Source organism: Dipodomys ordii, unplaced genomic scaffold, assembly GCF_000151885.1.
Source record: "Dipodomys ordii isolate 6190 unplaced genomic scaffold, Dord_2.0 Scaffold1, whole genome shotgun sequence".
Taxonomy (NCBI): Eukaryota; Metazoa; Chordata; class Mammalia; order Rodentia; family Heteromyidae; genus Dipodomys; species Dipodomys ordii.
The window spans coordinates 54,965,249-54,986,087 of NW_012267217.1; the positions used below are offsets into that span (position 1 = coordinate 54,965,249).

The 20,839-nt window shown below is 41.2% G+C and overlaps 1 protein-coding gene across 3 annotated transcripts in view; it reads right to left on the minus strand.

Annotated features, from left to right (window-relative positions):
* The window catches only part of Epha4 (EPH receptor A4), a 134,543-nt gene that overhangs the window by 15,750 nt on the left and 97,954 nt on the right, over nucleotides 1-20,839 (minus strand). For all 3 annotated transcript variants that reach the window (XM_013011857.1, XM_013011864.1, XM_013011872.1), the window contains 5 exons: nucleotides 12,551-12,675; nucleotides 11,343-11,502; nucleotides 10,280-10,391; nucleotides 2,637-2,695; nucleotides 337-450 (listed from right to left, as the gene is read on the minus strand). In XM_013011857.1, the coding sequence (XP_012867311.1) occupies nucleotides 337-450; nucleotides 2,637-2,695; nucleotides 10,280-10,391; nucleotides 11,343-11,502; nucleotides 12,551-12,675 (570 nt within the window). The remainder of the gene's footprint in view (nucleotides 1-336; nucleotides 451-2,636; nucleotides 2,696-10,279; nucleotides 10,392-11,342; nucleotides 11,503-12,550; nucleotides 12,676-20,839) is intronic.

The following is a 20,839-nucleotide window of genomic DNA, read 5'->3' on the forward strand; positions in this document are numbered from 1 at the left end:
GTTGGATTCCTTAGCACCACATAAGCAGAAAAAACTGGAAGTGGTGCTGTGACTCAAGGGGTAGAGTGCTAGCTTTGAGCTGAAGAGCTGAGGGACAGCGCCTAGGCCCAGATTTCAGGCCCCATGACTGACCAAAATAAATAAATAAATAATCAAATTTTGAGCTGGAGTACTTCATAGCATAGCACATTTTATGCTTTGAATATGGAAATTACATCATACAGTATTTTCATATCTAAATACAAAATATATTTTCACATATGTACATTTCTATAACTTAAATACATAATATCCATCAGAAAAGCAGACTTATTCGACAGAGGCTCAGGCACTTACCAACTCCTATGACTTTTTCGATCTTTATACAGGAGGCATCAATTTCTTTGGCAAATTCTCTTACTGCCTGGTTAGGATCTTCGTATGTAAAAGGATCCACGTATGTTCTAACGCCTAAATAATGAAGATGGGATAGGTGGACAGAACACTTATCAGGAACCACCACTAAACATAAATCCTTAACATAGAAAAAGTTGAGTTAGCTGTCTGGTCTTTGGGAAATGAAAACGCTTAAAATCTTGCTCTGGTTTTCATTAGTGAGTAAACAAAGAATTGTTAGCTGTTTAAGAGTCTCTAGCTCTACTGATTTCCTGGAATGTGTTCATACTTCAAGGACAAGAGTTTTAAAACAACCTATTCCACAGACAAAAAGTGAATCTTTTTGGAAATTTGGAATGAGATAGCCCAACATGGTTGTCCTTATCAGTTACTCATAGCTACTTGGCCCAGGCTCTTAAGTTCTCCCTCTGCTTTTCTCTTATCAAACATTATTAGAACTCTCTTTTTCCACTGTCCCTGTCTACAGAGTATCAGGTTTTGACCAATATCTGGACCAACTAAATATATCTAATAATTAACAAGTTTGCAGGGCACTGGTGGCTCATGCCTATAATCCTAGCTACTCCTGAGGCTGAGATATGAGGATTGTGGTTCAAAGCCAGGCTGGGCAGGAAAAGTCCAGTGAGACTCTTATCTACAATAAGCTACTAAGAAAAAGCCAGAAGTGGCACTGTGGCTGAAGTGGTAGAGTACTAGCCTTGAGCAAAAGAGCTCAGGGGCAGCATCCAGGCCCTGAATTCAAACCCCATATCCAGCAAAATAAAAAGAAAAAAAAATCTAACAAGTTTAAATTCAATTTAGGTTAGGGTCATATACACAAGAGAGATATCAGCTGGTTGATTTGAGATATACTTACTCTTCACTGGGCCTTTGTTTTCAACCCATTTTGGGAAGAGTATGTACACAATTCTAACTGTGAAGTGAGTTCAGATGGAGACAATTGTTACAGACTACTTGTGAATGGAAGGGTAGTCCGGCTGTACTTCACCATCACAAACCAATTTCAGAACATGAGCCATGGCCCTGAATACATAGAAGAGCAGTTGGCCTAATCTCTTTGGTTTTCTCAGCCTGCCCCTCTTTTTCCTTGTCTCTGCTTTCATTTTTAACAACAATCTACTTAACTATCTACTTAAGTTGGCCTTTTCTTACTATCATTTCCTTTTAATGTATCATTTCTGTCTACAAACATACATTCCTTGTGAAAAGTAACAACAATAAAAAAGTAAAGTTTTATAGAATGAAAACAAGAAAGACTACATAGAACGTTGTTAAACTTCGCAGCACATAGAAGCTTCTCCTAATGGTTCTCTTTCCTCTACCTCCTATGCTAATGTGATGCACATCTTAGTTCATATGTTAGATGTCAGCCTGTCAAAGTTCAAGTTTACTTTCTGTTTGCATGAGCTACGTCCCTAACAGCACACATGACATTGGCTGAGGTATGAGACAGTACAGGCAAGGTGTGCCCAATGCTCCAGTGTTCCTTCACTGACTTAAATCATTCTGGAGCCACTTCTTTGAATTAATTCCTTGAGCCCATCTGGAACATCAATATACCCCACAATCCATCAAACAAACAAACAACCACAAAAGATACTGTAGTCACTTAACTCTACATCACATAATGCTGTTCAGTGGAGAGTAAGGATTACTATCTTGTTTCTTTTTCTTCTACCACCCCAACCCCAATTTTTAGCTTAGATCAGAAAAATTACCCATGAAGTCTTTAAGATAACTACCCATTAAGCTACTGGGATATACCAGAGTGAGGATAAAATAATGAAAATGAAAAATCCATAGGAACTTTTCTACCCCTCATCTTTAACCTTACTTTAAATAATCTCAAATCATTTGTTGCAGATTGATGCCCTAGAAATATATTGTTTGGACAAGGAATACATTATCCAAACATTAGCAGCCATATTCATTTTAGGCCCTTCTAAACTAGAAAATATGAAATATGCTCTAGAAATAAAAATATTTTTCATTGAGTGTTGATGGTTCATGCCTTAATCCTAGCTGCTCATGAGGCTGAGATCTCAGGATCACAGTTTGAAGCCAGCTCAGGCAAGAAAGTCCATAAAACTCTTATTTCCAATTAACCACCAGAAAACTGTAAGTGATGCTGTGGCTCAAAGTTGTAGAGCACTAGCCTTGAGCAAAAAAGCTTGGATAGAACCCAGGCCCTGAGTTCAAGCCCCATGACCCACCTCCCTCAAAACATTTTCTTCTGGTACCTTGATTTAAATGTTTTTCTTCGTCTGCTTCTTGCTTGGCTTTACTATATTTACTCCGCCTATTAAAAAAATGAGAAACAAAAATAATTTTCCTCTAACACAAAAGCGATGACAAAAGCCATAAGACAAGTTCTTTATTAGCATAATTCAAGTCAAGCAAATATTCAATATATATTTTACAGATAAGAAAACTGAGGTCCACAAGGAATGTGTCAGAGGGCTGACAAGTCAGGGTTTCAAATCTAATGCCAAGAGTCCAGAGTCTCTGCTCTTAACTATATATTTTAAATACTTTATAAATATAATTTCAATCGCCAGAGAGAACTTATGCTATTGAAGACAAGTTTACTAGCCATTATATAAACACATTTATATTTTTAATTAAAATGAGTTGTCACGAATAATTCTGCCTAAACCCAATGGCAATAATATTCAGTATGTCATAGCAATTCATAGTGAGCCCCATTGCTATAAATACCATAGTCACTACCACACAGGATCACTATCATATTATACTTTTAAAACAATGTAGCTGTTCGTTTCTCTTACGACATATAAATCTTTCAATTACTCGAGAACATTTAGGGAGCAAATATTTGCTGGGTACTAAATCAAATAAGATTTTATAGAAAACTAGTTTTGACTAAATATTCTTCCAGTAAAAATGGCTCATGGATTTTAAAGTTTATATTCTGCTTCCACTGCCCAGTGAGATTTGGTTTTGAATTTGGTTTTATTACAAAGTCAGGGGAATTATAAATCTGCAGAAGATATAAATCTCAAGTGAGAAATATAAGCATCATTTATACAAAGCAGAAAATAGCTGAAGATAAGAATCAAATATATTAAATCTATACACATACACATGCACGCATGCGCACACACACATTCTTTTTAATGTATGTGATGCTGGAGGTGAGCCCAAGGTTCTGCATGTGTTAGGCAAAGGCTCTGTGGGTCAGCACCCATACCCTAGACCTTACATATTGACTCAGGACAATGTATATGCTAAAAAGCAATTGGTAAATCAGCTCAGTTGGTATCACAGCTCTAGAGTTTAGGAGGCTGAAGCTAAGTCAGTGAACAAAAAGTGCAGTTTCTGTGACGCTATCGGTATGTAAAATTAACATTGAAATTTATAATCACTTGGTGTTGCCTGAGTTTTAAGGAAAAGTTAAGACTCTCAGATGAAGGAATGAAAGCTACAAGCTAAGGAAAGACTCCTCTTGGCCACAGAGCCTGAGGTCTTGTCAGAATCTGATCCCTCAACTCCTGAACTTTGCATAAGGGTGGAAAGGCAGAATGACCAGGCAAAGGAGAACGCAGCAGAGAACCTAAAGAAGCCAGCCAAAGCTTGGTGAGGTGCTGCCCATCGCAGAGCGCATGCCCAGGGCTTCCCTCCCACATCCTCTCCCAGTTGTCAACCATTGCAAGAACCAGCTCAGCAATCAGGCCCTGGGAGCCTACAGATGTTCCTCCACGTGGTTAAGTCCCTTGCAAATAATAAATACTTTGCACTTTTACATGGCATTTAACTTTTCAAAGTGCTCTCATCACGTACGTTATCTCCTCCCCTAACTGTTTGCAAAGTAGGAACCAGCTTTGCAAAACCGAGACCCCAGTTACCACGGGTATCTGAAGCGTGCATATTTTGGTACCAAATAACAGCCTGTGTTTTCCTTTGTATTTAACTTTTTAAAGGGCCTTCAAACAGGGCTATTATTTCATTGCATCTTCACAACAACCTCGTGAAAGGAATCAGGTGGGGAGCCACACATTCACCCCATTGTACAGATGAGAGGACACGCAGCCCCCCCATCCCCCCAACATACACACTGAGTTACAAGAACTACATAGCTACCATGATCCAGTCTGTAATTCACAGGTTCTCTCCTAGAGGAGCAATTACAAGGTAACTGGTGAGAAGTAATAGTAAATTTATCAGTAAATTTACTTAAATTGGATTCAACTTTTTTTGTTGTTGTTGTTGGTCATGGGGCTTGAACTCCGGGCCAAGGTGCTGTCCCTGAGCTCTTCAGCTCAAGGCAAGCACTTTACCACTTGAGCCACTGTGCTACTTCCAGTTTGCTGGTGGTTTATTGGAGATAGGAGTCTCACAGACTTTCCTGCTCAGGCTGGCTTGGAACCGCAATCCTCAGATCTCAGCCTCCTGAGTAGCTAGGATTTCAGGCGTGAGCCACCAGTGGCCGGCTCGGGCCTTGAACTCAGGGCCTCATGGCCCTCACTTAGCTGTTTCCCTCAGGACTGGTGCTTTGCCACTTCAGCTACTCTTCTTGCAGGTTTTCTCTAATTGTAATAAGAGTCTCATGTTTTCTGCCTGAGCTAGATTCAAATCGAGATCTTCGGTACAGAGGATTGATTCCAGGTGTGCGCTCCCTACACCCAGCACATCTGCCCTTAAAATCTATTGCTTCATAAATCAAACAACATTCTATGAAAGATTGTCCCTCCGATGTCTTCTCTACCCATCCTTTCTTTGCCTCTCATAAGAAAATAATATGAGACTAGACTACACCAATCAAGGCACAACAGAGTCTGCTAGTTGAGGGATTGCGATTTATCAGTGCTGCCCAAAGCCCTGCAATCTGTTAAACCATTTTAGATCTTTAACATTGCAGACCAGGAGGGTCTTGTGCGTGCTTAGTGCCTAATCATTGAACCACATTCCCAACCCCCTGGCATGCACGTAGAAACCTTCAGCCTCAAGCTGTCCAGGAACATGGCTTTTGGTTTTACATCAAAAACATTCATTAAAGGTAACAAAGCCAGAGGAAATACAAATGCCAGGAGTCATTAATTATAAGACTGATTTTCTCATGCTTTCCTCAGACTTCTCAGCATAGAAAGAGGCATTGGAAGAGTGATGAAGGTGTCTATTTTACAGGCACTTCCTTACTCAGAGTGTTATTTGGGGGAGAGGACCCTACCTGGGCACACAGAATGCCAACAAACGAAACACCAGGATTATTGTTCGAAGGCTAATTGCAGCCCCATTAGCTCTCTAATAATACCTTGGAAACAAAAATGTCCACGTTCTTGACTTTTGTCACCTGATGACCCTTTCCTTTCCCCTTGGCTCAAAGGAGGACAATGTGGCTCATTATTGTCCCAGGAAAGGCTCTTACTCTTAGGACAGCCTGCCTGGAGCAACCCAAGAGCCCAAAGAAGAGCCGACATCTGAGGCAGATCACCTGAATGGCGGAAGCAAAGCTTTGTGGAAGATTTTTTCTTAATTACAGAGTTGTAGACAGGCTGACCCAGAGGGGCAGGAGAAGAGCTGTAAGTAGAGTGAATGGTCAGTAGGGAACAGGAAGCCTTTTCACAGCAGGGGTTCTGGCAAAGGGCCTGGCCCTCCCCTCTGTCATCCCAGGGCCCCACTAATGAGAGTATTAACCAACATAGTTAGGAACAGCCTGAACCCTCCCAGCCCAATGTGTTGTTTCTGGCACCTTGACTCTTCAGTTAAAACAAACCACAGGCCTAGAGCCTGCTTTTATCAAAATGGAACTTTCATGATCAAGTGGACAGATTTTGGTGGATGGAGTTCATCATTCCAAAACCAATTAGTAAAAGGTAAGTAATTTATTTGGCTAACAGTGCAGATTCAAGGAGATTGGCAACATAAGAAGAAGCTAGACTTCTAGAGGGCCCCTGGCCAGCGCTCTAACCCCATCACCCATGAAGATTCACTGAGGCCCAGCCTTCATTTTCCCTTTTCCTATGCTGTCCTTGTTCTCACGCTGAATGATGTCTGAATGTTCTTCATGAGCAACATTTTGAAATAGTTTTGAAATAGGATTGAACCACACGATTGCATGCAAGTAAATAGTGTTCCTCAGGTGCCATTTGCCCCCTAATTGTGCAAATTTACATGACTTCATCAGAGCCAACTTAGGCTCACATTTAAGTGTGTTCAATTCTTATGTGATCATAATATTCCAGAGAAGAAAATTAAGGCACAGGGGAAGACAGACACAGGAGGAAAAGAAACCGTGTTAGCATCCTGTGAACTGTTAGCTCCAAAGTCAGAAATATTCACCTCCAATAAGAACACAAAAGTTACAAACTCTGACTTTGCATTGGGTATTTAGGACTTGTTGTTCATCCACGGACCACAAGTTTCCAAGACCTGATAGATGTGTCTAAATTATGCCTTCACTTCTTAATCCTAGAGTAAGTAAAAACAAAGTATGGCTAGCAATTATTAGAAAGTTATTATAAAAGTAATGAATGCTTTATTATCAAGTTAATACTTTTCCTTAGCCACCAACGTTTTCCCCCCCTAAAGTAAATAATAAAGCAAAATCCGCAGGAACACTCTTTTTGTATTATAGTTCTCATGTATGAACAAGAAAATAGTATTGGGGAAAAGAGGCTATCCTAAAACTATCTGAATTCATACTGCCTTAGGATGTTTTTCAAGGTGAACTGATGCAACTGCTGGTCTAAAAGGGAATTGTCAGAGAAATTTCACACAGAAATTTCAGCCATTAGTCCTGGAGGTTATGACTTCTGAATTGTCATATAACCCCAATGTTAACAGTCCTTTCAGAGCAATCGTTTCGAAATGCAATAAAGCAAGTGGCAACACTGCAGAGATCACAAATATCTAAATATATAATTAATGAAATAGTGACTTGCAGGTTAAGATTCCTGGTGACGGCATCACACAGTGTCAAGCCTGTGAACTACAGGACAGGTACAATTATGCCATCGGCAATCTTGATTCCATCCCGAAATGTAGCTTGAGGGATGAAGACACTGATCAATGATGCCTATAGAAATGTAAATTAATTTACTTGACATCATGTAAGCAGTATAAACATACATCTAAATGAACACACAATATGTAATATCTTCTGTCAAATATGTAAATAAAGGTTTTACATCAAGTAGTGCGATTCTTTCTCTGAGAGGCCCAAATGCTTACACATTCAGGTTGGCCCCAAGAGAAACACCAAAAATGTATCCATTGTAGATGATCACACCTGACCTTAAGCTCAGACTTGGCAGTGTAAAGAGAATATAGTAAAATCAATGAAACAATTGCTATTTCAAAATCCAGCATGATGCCAACTATGAACCTTCCTTTAAATAACAAATCGCCAAACAGACACATTTTCTCCTGGTGTTCCTTAGAAACACTGAAAAATTTCTCCTTTCTATCTACTCCTTGCCAGAGATAGGGTTCAAGTTTCAAGCAGTCATTAGGAGGGATTCATTGCTAGCCTCCTCTCTGGCATCAATATTCTGTGACTCTCAGAATTCCACTGGCCAAGGGCACAGCCTAGATTGGGTAGGCTTAGACGTCTTAATCAGTCACTTTCTCCTATTGCTGGCTGCCGAAATCCGGCAACATGATTTCCAGGGTACCACTTATTGCTTTGATTTGTATTTTTATGAAAGCCCTGGGTCTAACTTTTGTCCGCAATACTTGTCTCCTCTCTGTTCACCTGCACCAATCTCTGTTGAACATTGGTAGTTGGAGATAACAGAGCAGACAGACAACCTGCATGGGAGAAGAATTGGCTGAGTGTGCATCAGCGCCTGCAAACCTGTCAGCTACCTGGCTCCAGGAAACCCTTCCCCTGACAGCTTTATGACCAGCACTAAAGAAGAATCAATATGAGGGCAAAGGGTTGACATTTCATTTTCTAAAAAGTGATCCATTGAGGACCAATCACCAACCCATGTTTATCAGCCTTGGGAAGTGACAGCTTTTTTTTAATGGGGGATAAGGAACAGGAATCATCGCCGGATAACTCGACAGACTCAATCCTCCCAGGGAGGTGGAGACTCAGAACTGGAAAACCAATGCATCCTGCTATCAGTCCTACCTTATATAATAAAGTGGTCAATACAACCAGAAAGGGAATTAAGTCATCAAGCATGAGGTTGCTATTTCTATCACTATGACTTTTAATAATTTTCACTCTTTGAATTACATTTTGACGGTTTTTTTTTCCTTTTTCTTTTGGTCAATGGAAGAAACACATAGTGATGACAAGATTTATCTCTAAACACCTCAGTTTGCTGTATTCAGGGATAGATAAAATGAAAAAAAAAAACAAGTGGCCAAAGGAAAGCTGGACTACAACTCCAGAATGTCCCCGAACAGCACGAAGAATGTGGTCAGGACACGAGACAAGCCCTCCTGGCTACTGAGGAGTGCTCTAAGGACCACATGATTCTGGATTTCAGCCCATTGTTTCTGAGACACACACTTATTTTAAATGTCTTCACTGCCTCACAAACATTATTTAATGATGCTGCAAAAATTTCCAATGCAGGAATTCTTAAAATTTAATCCCCTGAAATGTCTGCCCAATCCCCTTTCCCAAATCCCTGTTTCCCAGATCCTGGATGGATAAATACCACCCATACACACACTTTTCCCACACGTTACACGCATGGCGCATGCATGGAGGCAAACTCAAATGACAACACACAGGACTCTTCTTGACTGACTTCCAAAGTTTAATAACGCCGTGGAGATTCCACTTACTTCTCCACTCCAACTTGTCTGACAGACGTCATACCAATACAAGCAAACTCATTCCCAAATACACAGGCCAGAAAGAATGAGGCACTGCTCTATACCAGAGTAGGCTGACGCGTTCAGCTCCTCTACACCAGGCCATTCTGGAGAGTGAAGGTGGAAGCCTAGACGTTTAAGAAGGGCATGGGACAACTGGCACCATCCAGGCACCGTGGTTACCACCCTCTTTTTACTGTGCACTGGCATACGCAGTGACAATAGCCAAGGTGCTACTGTGGCACTGGTGAAATCAGCAGCAGGCAGAGAGGGACGGTGCGACAGTTACTGTCTAAGAGCCAAGCAGGGCTACAGGGGAACCAGCAGTAGCTCTCCTGACCACCAGGGCAATGAAATAATCCTAAACAATGATCACATGTTCCTCCTCCTCTTCTATGACATGAGAAGCTTAACCATCAAAACCCTAAGATGAAGGCCCAGATGTGGGGCTCGTAAGGGATGGTGAGGGCAGTGTGAAAAGTGAATGGAGGCAAAGCAGCAGAAAAAGTGCCTTCCAAGGAATACGCTGGCAAAGCCGCTGTTAGGCCTTTCTGGATTTCTTTGTCAGCACTCAGAGCATAGAAACTCTGCAACGCCATACCCACCCCATGCGCAGGGGTGAGCCTCTGGGAATGCTGACAACCATTGCTGAGGGAAGGCAGAGAGAAAGCATGCGTTGCTTTCATAACCATTATTGTCAACCCATGTGAAAGATGTTTTTATTTTTTTTTGCCTTTGTCAGGGAAGTCCCTCTGGACAAAGGGATGCTTACAGTGAAGTCCCTCTTAACAAAGGGATGCATGTAACACTTTACAGCTTGAAATATCAACACATCTCCCATTGCCTTTTTCTTCGGCTTGGTTTTCCTGGCATTGGTTGGGCTGCTCTGAGACTCTCAGCAGTGTAGACTGCCAGTGTCAGCTCCAGGAAGGCCACGGGAAGATCAAAGCTACGAGGAAGGAGTTTGGCAGGCAAACGCCATGTTTATGAAGCTAATCATAAGCCTCATCTTCGTGTAGAGAAGACAAAAGGCTTCCCCATAAAACCGAGAAGGTGAGGCGCATATAAGAGTGGTTTCAGTCCTTACCTCTTACTGATGACAAAAGCAGCAATAAGTATGACCACGAGCACCACACTGCCGGAGACAGAGACGAGAAGAACGGTGGAGTTGGCTCCATCTCCAATGATCCGGGAAGGCACTGGAAAAACAACCACACAGGGGTCAAGGGGGTAAAGGTTCTGAGAGGTAGAACTTCTAACTGCGTCCCCACATTCAACCTTCTGAACCTATTAGGTTGCTGGAAGTTTCTGTGGACCATCGATAAATGTTCATGCAACAGTACTGTCTAAGACAACCTTTGTAAGACAAATACCTGCTTTCTATCATTGCATGGCAAACAGAGACATTAAATTCCACATGGCAAAGATACTCTGATGCTTTTTCCTTTATGTCATCACTTTATACTATCAAGGATTTCAGTCTTCTTCTGATTCAACCTTACTTTCTTGTCTGATTTTCTTTCATTTTCATTATATTTAATAATGTATCAGTGAAATCATCTTCTATAATGAGTATTAAAAATTCTGCCCTAACATCTTATCAAATAGGTCCAATTCTAGCTTGTAAGGAATCTTATACTCCAGCTTGGATCCAACTCATGTGTATAGAGATCTGGTATGTTTATCGAAAGCGGCCTTAAAAACATACACACAGCTGATCTGATTTGATTTAAACGAGTTCCAAGAAATAAGTAGGGGTGGGGGGGGGAATGGTCTATTTGACTCCTTCTTTAATATTCTCAGGAAGAAAAGTTCTTATCTTAATGTAGGGTAGCTATATAACCCTCAATTAGTCAGCTTGGTAATCCCATTTTTCATGGTTTGTAGAAGGCTCCAAATGAGAAAGTAAAATTGGCAACATTGTTTATTCATATGAAAAGACAGATCTGATATACTATGAAAAATGGTTTTTCCTTAAATAGCATGAGATTGTCCAAGTTGCAGACATTGGCTATCTTATTTCATACCACATCCATTGCAACAAGATGGATGCCAACCAAAACGAATAGAACGCTCCTTCGATTTCACCTTGGTGGGATTCACTCTGGGCTGTGAAAGAACCTGGAATGGGTCTAGGTGGTCCATGTTACCTGTGTTGGTTGTGACCTCCAGCGGCTCACTGAAGTCACCGTAGCCGGCAGCTGTCCTGGCCCGCACATGGAAAACGTACGAAGTCAGAGGATTTAAACCTTTGATGTCCGTGTTCCTGGCGGCTGTCCGAACGATACGATAGCTCCGCTCGTTCTGGTCCTGCATCACAGGGAGATACAATTGGGGAAGGCAGCAGCATTAAGTCCCCTGCTGACTTTAGACACAATATTGAAGCTGAGCCAGTCTCAGGAATTGAAAGTAAATGGAGCTGCACAGAGTCTCTAGAAGGCCTGCATTATCTTTAATGTTGGAACTACTTTGGACATGTTGAAAGAAATGCAGAATTCAAGTCTGATGGTTGTTGATAAGTATTTGTGGGAAGAAGAAAAACAAAACATTAACTGATGGCTGGTGCTCTTCTAGTTCCATAATAAGCAATTTAATGTCCCTTGTCTTTTTTTGTATGTTTTGTCTAAAGAAATGCCAAAAATACGGTAATCTGATTTCAATAAAAAAAGTAAGAGTCCAATCCCTTTTCTGCTTTTAATAAAAAAAAATCCAATAAATGATTATCTTTAAAAAGGAGAAGCAATTGTTCATTTTCTAGATAGCCTTGGACGTAAATAGCTGTCTTTAAAATTCTGTCCTTTAAATGACAAGTTATTTGTAAAAATAATACATTCTTATAACTTTAAGGGGCAGAAGAATGCAATCTTGCACTCCCAATTTTCTATTAAAAGTCACCAGAACCCACATTCCATCACTCGTAGCAGTGATGTGTTCAAACACATCATTGCTTCACTCCTGTAAATCAGTCTCCCTGATGGAAGAATTATACATGAGGACCTCTTAGCTGTTTTCCTTTCCATTACTAGAAAGAAGAACTACAGTTATATTAAACAAAATACATTTCATACTGATAGTCATAGGAATTTCACGAGTTAGAACTGGTCTAAAATGGAAGGAAGGAAGGAAAGAGGGAAGGAGGGAAGAAAGAAAAGGGGGGTAAGGAAAGAGGAAGGGTGAAAGGGAGGGAACAGAGGAAAGAAAGGGAGGGAGAAGGAAGAAGGACAGAAAGAGGGAAGGAAGAGATGGAAGGAGGGGGCAAGAAGGATTGGAAGAGGGAAGGATGGAGGGAAGGAGGGAAGAGAGGAAGGAGAAAGGACAAAGAGAGGGAAGGGAAGGAAAAGGCAGGGAAGAGTATTACCTTCTCATAATACTTGACTTCATATTCTAAGATAACGCCATTGGGCCGATCTGGTTCCAGCCAAGCCAGAGCCACGCTGTATCTTGTGACTTCTTTAGCCTGCACCAAAGCAATGGATGACGGTGCTGTCAGGAAAACAAGAAGGAATTTTGTCTTCGGGTTAAAAAAGGTCTGGAGGGTTATCAGCTCATCATTTACCTTACTTAAAAACATCATGTAGAAATGTCTTCTACATTTTTGTCTTCTCCAGTACAAGCACATCTTGTTTAAAAAGTTATTTGGCCATCTGTCATGCGGTGGACTGGTATGTCCACAGGCCTGCCACTACTCCTGCACCCACAGCCATTTCTCATACAAAGCTGCAGGTAAAGGAAACCCTGGGCTGCCTAGGTTGGTCTTTTTCAAGGTAGGATGGTCTTGAAGAACTCCTCCTCTTAAGCTCATTAGTCTGCCTTTCAGCCTGCCTTCCAGTGTTCTAAGTATCATTGTACTGATATTTAACGTAATACAACCAAGAGAACGTGTAAGTCTTCCATAGGCAACCTAGGGAATGCTGGAAGGTGAAGAAAGGATTTACAGATTTTCGAATACAAATAAAAGCAGTGATTCATTAGAGTGAGAAATTTCAGTTTAAAGACAACCATGCAAATAATGAAGAATACAAATGAAGCAAGGCTGGTCTCTGTGGACATAATGGCAATTGTGGCCATTTCCTAAGAACTGAAACATTTGCTTTTGCCTGCTGAACTGCCAGCCTCTTCCTCTTCCCATTGAAGGAGACATAAAGGCGGTCCTCTTGGGCACGTTTTGGGGCCTGGGAAGGAAGGCCGTACTTGAGATGTATAAAACCAGGTTGCCTGATAATGCTGGCCTTTCCTCTGCTGTGGTGTCATCTCCAGTCAATTGTTATCTAGCCGTGCTGCGAATGACAAGGGCTGACACAGCTGGGTAACGGCCAGGGGAAAGAGGGAGCATTCATGAAATCCTTAATCTTATCTAACAAAGCTGCCCGGCGCAACTAGAGATTAGGGGTCTTCCCAGATGGAATTCATCTTCACTTTTGTTCTCTAATTGTGGGAATATGTGAAAACAATCATCCAAAAATGTCTCCAGAGGAACAACAAATTAATAACAAATTAATCAGCCTTCTGCCCTTCCCCAATACAGACAAGACTACCATCTTCAAACTCAGGGGGAAACAATAAAGGAAAATAAATTGCTACTGAAAATGGGCCAGTTTAACCATATTTGATGGGTCTCCAGGTGGTGGCTGCGAAACCGATAGGACAAATGGCAGTCACAAAAAAGGAGACCTCTTCACTAAACGGAATCCAGAGAGGCTTCTAGAGACAGCTATTTGACAGCCTGACATCTCTGTTAGGAACACATCAGAATGGCAGTGTGCGCGTGCACACACACAGCAGCGCACACCCTCCCCCCCTTACAGACACACACACACTATTCTTTCTGTTTTTTTTTTTCCCTATCTTTCTCTCTCAGTTCCAAAGCTCTTCCAGATTGGATCTCAGGCATAAACATAAGTGAAAGATACAATGGCTACACATGTTCTCCATCAAAAGCAACTCCAAGGTTAGCAATACCAAACTGGATGAACAAAGCTGCATGCAGCACACATATGGAAGCCACTGAGCATCTGAGGGAATGAAAAACGGAAATGTGCTCATTAGAGGCTCTAAGACTCCCTTTCCCTAACACCCACAGAGAGACACACACACATGTACACCAAATATATACACATGTACAAACACACACACATACACACACAGGTACAGCACTGAGATGCACACATGCACACACACACACACAAACTCAGTACAGAGATGCACACACATGCGCACACACATATACACGTATTGCCTTTCTTTGCTGTCATTAAGACACAAGGAGCAAAACTTCTTTAACTGTACAGGGAGCACGGGGGCTACGAAAGCTGCCTGGCTGTGAAAAGCCATTTCACTGCAGGTAATAAATATATTGCTTCACAGAGCACTTTAACATACACTCCATAAAAAAGGGGCTCTTTAAACTCCAATGTTCAGGATTGGGAAATGAAATAGAAAAGTGAAGCCATTCGAAAGGAGGCAGGCAGGAGGAACATCATAAAATTATAAAATGAACTGGCTCTCCGAAATGGTCCTGGCTTCGATTCTGATAACTGACATATTCCTTGGGAAAGAATTGGCTGGCCTGCCCTCCTGGTGGACTGATGAACTAAGACGGCTTCGCTCTAGTTGGGTTATCACTGCACCACTGTATGTGGGGGAAATGAATCCAATTTCTACTTTAGGAGTTGGAGCAACAACGTTCCTGTGCCCATTCAAGGGGAATATGAGCTCAATCAAGGGGCTCAGAAATCGCTAACAGGGAGTCGGCAATATATTACAATCACGTTAGTTAATAGAATACTTCTGATGCAGTCATACTCAGAAAATACATCGGCACAAATGTGAAAAGAAACTAAGAGTGGACCTGAACTCAGAGGTCATAAAAATGCAGGAAAATGAGAGGTTGAAGGAGAAATACAACTGAGAGGCAAGCAGGACAGAAGGGAACGTTAAATGGCAGGAGGGAGACAGGAAATTGCTGAGCTGATGAGATTTGTCTTCGGCAACTGCTTACAGAAATGCAACCAGAGAAAAGTAGCATAATGAAGTCTGATTTACAAAAACATTATGTCAAGCCTGGATTCTTTTTATTTTTTGTGCTGGTACTGCGGCTTGAACTCAGGACCTGGATGCTATATCCCTGAGCTTTTTTCCTCTCAAGGGTAGTACCCTACCACTTGAGCCACACTTCCAGCTCTGGCTTTTTGATGGTTCATTGGAGGAACTTTCCTACCCAAACTGACCTTAAGTGGCAATCTTCAGATCTCAGCCATGAGGAGTTAGGATGACAGGTGTGAGCCACCAGCACACCAGGAGCATCTTACTGAGAAACAGCGACAAAAGCAATACGTGGCAAAGTGAGGCGGGGTGACACACCTAAACCCTACAACTGCCCTGTAGTACAATCTAGAAGTCATTCTGCACCCTTCAAGAAGAGCTTTGAACTTCCCCTGCTAAGAACACTGGTTTGAGAGAAGTCAGCTTTGCCAAATTGGCCACTTTATAAAGCAAGCAACTTGATTGTCCTCCACATCCTAAGCCACATTCAGGCTCTTCCCTTGCCTTTTCAATCTCGTTTCCATCAGAGCCTCCAACTGCACATCTGGAAGCCATCGCCCTGCTGCATGTGCCCGCCCGCAGCTCATTTCCCAAGACGAGACATTTGGCAGTGGACTTTCCCAGTTCTTCCTTTCCCCCGTGAGTCCCAAATGTCATCATTCTCCTGCCACCCATGGGTGTCACATCCTTCTGCAGTTCGTATTAAGATTTCAGTGATACTGTTCTGAAATGCATTACTTTCAGCCCTGTGAGTCTTGAGAAAGAAGCTTCCCATTTATAAGCATGCACTAACTAAACCTTGGTGTCACTGGAAGAGTTGGAGAAAGGATACCTCCACACGGTTGTTCAGGCGGAAGAGAGTTCATTAGCAGAAACCAAGTGACCTCAAAGGAAGAGGAAGTGACTTCAGAGCCTGGGGACCTCCCACTAACCCAGGTGCACCAGCCAGGTACCTGGGTTACAGGTGCTGGGAGGTGATTTCTAGAGGGGGCCATGAGTGCCCCCAGGGAGAACAAAGAGGAAAGGGTTCATTTTTCCCCAGGGGAACCTAACAATCACTTCCTCTTAATGGTAGGAATCATCAAATAATCTGCTAACAAAACAAGGTAATCAGTAAGGCCTGGGATCCTAGCAACTCAGGAGGCTGAGAGATTCAAAAACTGCCCAGGCATAAAAAGTCCAGGAGACTCTCCTCTCCAATTAACTAGTAAAAACCAAAAGTGGAGCTGTGGCTCAAGCACAAGTCTTGCTAGGAAAAAAACAAGCCAGAGCATAAGCCCCTGAGTTAAAGCCCTAGTACTGGCACAAATGGAAGGAAGATGGGGAAGGGGGAGAGAGAGAGACAGAAAGACAGACAGAGACAGAGAGACAAAGACAGAGAGAGACAGAGACAGAGAGACAGAGAGAGATTGAGAGAGAGAGAGAGAGACAGAGAGAGACAGAGTCAGAGATACAGAAGTATTAGGTACATCCCAGCCCTGAATTACTGAGAGAAAACTGAAAAGGAAAAGGAACAAACTTTCACCCAGGGTTGACTCATATTATGTAACATCCCAAGTAATTCTTCCTTCAAACATCTCTGAAGTCACCCCTGCTGTTTCCACATTTGTAAAGCACTGCCTATTCTGATTCCTGTTTAGGAATATTTGGCTCCTGAATCCCAACATTTCATTGCTGTGCTTTTTAAGATGAGAAAGGAGTCAATTGATAAAATAACAGATAAAAACAATCCCTCCTCCAAAAAGGTAAATAAATGAACAAATTGATGCTTTAGTTCAAAGGAATCAGAACACGGCAGGCATTTTAGAGATCAAGTAGAACAAAAGTTCCTCCTCAGTACTGACTCATTCACCATGCACACACTTAACAAGGATCTAGCGAATGAGGAAAACTCAGTAAAATACAATCCTCAGTATTGTATTAAGCACCATCTTATACTGTAGGGGAAAAAAAATCAAGAAAGTTTTGTAATAGTTTTACCCAAAGATTCTTTCTAATGTCAACTCAAGTACCCATTTTCCTAGAATTTGGCAGTTGAAACTGCTGATCTGTATTCAAGCTGTGTCAGGACGATGGGTATGAAGGAGCATTATCATACTTACTGTAGACACACAACACATTTACTGAAAAGTCAGAGGTGAGGGCAGGAGGAAGATGGAGGCTGATCTACACACCCTCACCAAAAGAAAGAGATGCGTCATAGTTTAAAAAGCATTCCTAACTAGCCACAGACTTCCTTCATAAAGAGCATGGTTGTCGTAAGTGAAGTTGTGTGCCCTTGGGAAGAAAAAAAAAAAGCAGGCATTGTTTAATGGCTGGAATTTAGCCCTAACACACAGCAAGAAAGGCTGGTTAGACCAGTTGACAGGATCATGGTTAGAGAAAGATGATAGATGCACAAATCACAAAGGCAAGCACTACGAAAGGTACGTAGTTTACAAAGAAAGATTTATGGCCTCATTCAACCAAGTCCATAATTTTCCAAATTTGGCAGCAGAATTTCCAATGACCAAAAGATACCAATTTTACTGTTTGGAGACCTTTTTTTTCTTTCTTTCTTTTTTTTTTTTGCTGCTGATTCTCATGGGGATTTTAGAAGTTCTTAATTCAAAGCATGTCTTTCATTTCCTCTTTTATTTACAAATCATGCTGACATATGTATCCATTCAGCCATTCAACAAATACTCTTTAAGACTTTGCTTGAAAAACTTACAATCCAAAGTAGAGCTAAATAGGCATTTAGAATTATAATGCTAACCATTACTTGGCTGAAGAGAGGCAGTATTGGGGCCAGCAGCCAAAATAAGGACATCATGGATGGAAAATCATCATAGAAAGATTTGGAGCAAGGTAGATGGGGCATGGTCAAGGTCTGCAGGGCTTAAGAGGAGGCAGGAAAACAGAATGATGGATAAGCAAAATCCACTGGCTACAAGTATGACTGGAATTCTCAGGCCTGGCCCTGTATGGTTGAAGGCCTTCAAGTTTCTAGAATATTTGGAACAAGGAAACAACACAAAACATTTGGTCCACAAAACTATTAAAAAAAACTTTTTTTGCAAAATAATTCTGAGTCGGAGATATTTTACTTGCCATCTCAGACAAGTTACTTAAGCTTTCTCATCTTAACTTTCCTATTTGTAAAATATCTGCTTTCCAAATACAAGTGTAAAAGCTAACTAGAATGCATGTTTTTTGTTTTGTTTCTTTTCTTTTTTTTTAATGCAGGTACTGGGGTTTGAATTCAGGGTTTGGGTGCTGTCCCTTGGCTTTTTTTGCTACCACTCAACCTCTGGCTTTTTAATGGCTCATCGGAAATTAAGAGTTTTTTTGGGCTTTCCTGCCCAGGCTGGTTTTGAATCTTGCTTCTCAGATTTAGCTTGCTGAATGTGTAGTATTACAGGTGTGAGTCACAGAGGCCTGGCTTAGAATGCAGTCTTACGGATAGGCATTACCTCGTTCATCTCTATGTCCAAAATATTCAGGATATCCAGTGTATTGTGGGTAGACCATACATTTAAGGGCAAAAGTGAACTAAATGTTAAAATGGTCTAAAAATTTCTTGTAGATGGCACAACATTTCCTGAATAAATAGTGCCAGTCATAGCCATCCTGAAAATGACTTCCCATCTGCACTGGTTTCAGATGACCTTCTGTGGGTTTAATTTGTGCTATTTAGGTTTCAACAAGCCATTGACAAATGGGAGCGAAGCAAATGACAATTCCAATTATAAATGGGATCTCTGTTTCTAAGGTGCACCGGGGATACTTCTGTGCATTTTGCCTACGCAGACTGCAAAATGTCACTCAAATGTAAGTGTGCATTAAAAGAGGCTCAGTGCACCTGTTATAGACCACACTTTGAGGGGATGCTCTTTAGGTTGAGGAAGATGTTGACAATGTGCCCAGTTATCTCTCCCCATGTACCTATAAGACCTATTCAAATAGTTCTCTTGATCTCAAAATTTACAAAAAAAGCACAACAATACGATAGTTCTCAAGTCATTGTCCTGAATCCAGATAGAACCCTCAAATATCTCCAAGTATCTCAGAGTAATCTTTCTAAGATGCACCATGGTAGTCAATCAATGCCAGGAAATGCCACTGATGACTATTAATGCATGGGAATAGACTCAAGAAGAAGGGGAATGGACAGGCTGAAGTCAAGAGTAAATGCAATAAGATTTAGCATTTGGAACAGACTGTCTTTCCACATACTTATGGAAGCACATAAAATTGCAGTAAAATGGTATTTTTTCAAGAGCAAATCCTAATAGAAGATAAAAGGAAAAATTGCTAGAACTTAGAAGATGTTACATGATTTGAGCTTTCAAATAGAAAACAAAGATAAATTTCACACCTCCCCCTCACCCCTCCCCACACATACTTTTTTATGGAATCAAAAGTTCCACATAGTCTTGAGACAATGAGCTGGCTTTCTACACAGAATCCACATTTTCTAGGTACCTGTGGTTACTTCTGGTCTGTGAGCCAACCACAATGTATTCAGAAGACACATGTGGTTTTATCTCTGTGTGTGTTTTGGATAAACAGAAAGGGCATAGATTGAGACCTCTGTCTCACACTCTCTCTCTCTTGACTGTAACAGTGGTGCATTTCCCAAGGAAGAATTACAGGAGATGCTTTGATGTCAAACAGAGGTAGCTCCCTTTAAGAGAATGGTGCATTTCACTTTCTGCGGTTCAAGTCTCCTGGCTTTCCACTGATGTGAATGCTATAATTTTCTTTTATTCATTTCTTCAATGACTTGCCATTAAAATCCTACAAGTCATTTTACTGCAGCAGTTTTGTACTTGTGACACCCAAATGGGCTGGAGAAGAGAAAAAAAAGACAAAAGAGAAAAGAAAGGCAGAAAGAGACTCTGGGATCTTGGGCTACAAAACTGTTTTGGTTTATTATTCCCCTGGAGTCCAGCATCACTAGTAATGGATTAAAAAAAAAAAAAGAAGAAGTGTTTAGAAGTGTTTACAGGAACTTAGGGGGTATGTGTGTTTCAGAGGAAACAGCTAAAATAGATGGCTGTATTTGATTACTGCCTCAAATTAGGGGGTGGGGGTAGAGAGATAAAGCAAGAAATAAATTGATGCATTGAAAGGTCTCCAGCCTGTGGGCATGGAAGAGTGAAAAGCCTTTGTGAAAGTCCAGAAGCCTGAGTGGTCCAGCAAGGCCCATTATTTTGATGGGAAGATGATTTTCCCTTGCCATTAGAGTTACCTTTCTCCAAGTTACCCAGGATCTGGATTAAAATAGGTGATGCTTATTCGAGAGATCTTCCTCTGAAGGAAAAATAAACCCACAGCTTATATATACATACCCGGCCTAATGCAAATAACAGATTCAAATTTAATTACTTGGAGCTTAAGGTTGTTGTTGTTGTTTTCTTTCTCAATTCAATGTCATGGCTTGGTAGTTTGCTTTATATCAAAGGGTTGTGCATTTTAAAATGCTATCAGGCATCAAAATTAAATGCTTCAAAGTACTAATGATATCCTCATGATTAAGGGTTTTACATCTCAGAGATGCTAAGAATTAAGTTGCTAATACTAAGTGCTTTCCTCTACACCCCACCAAAGGGAAAGAGGC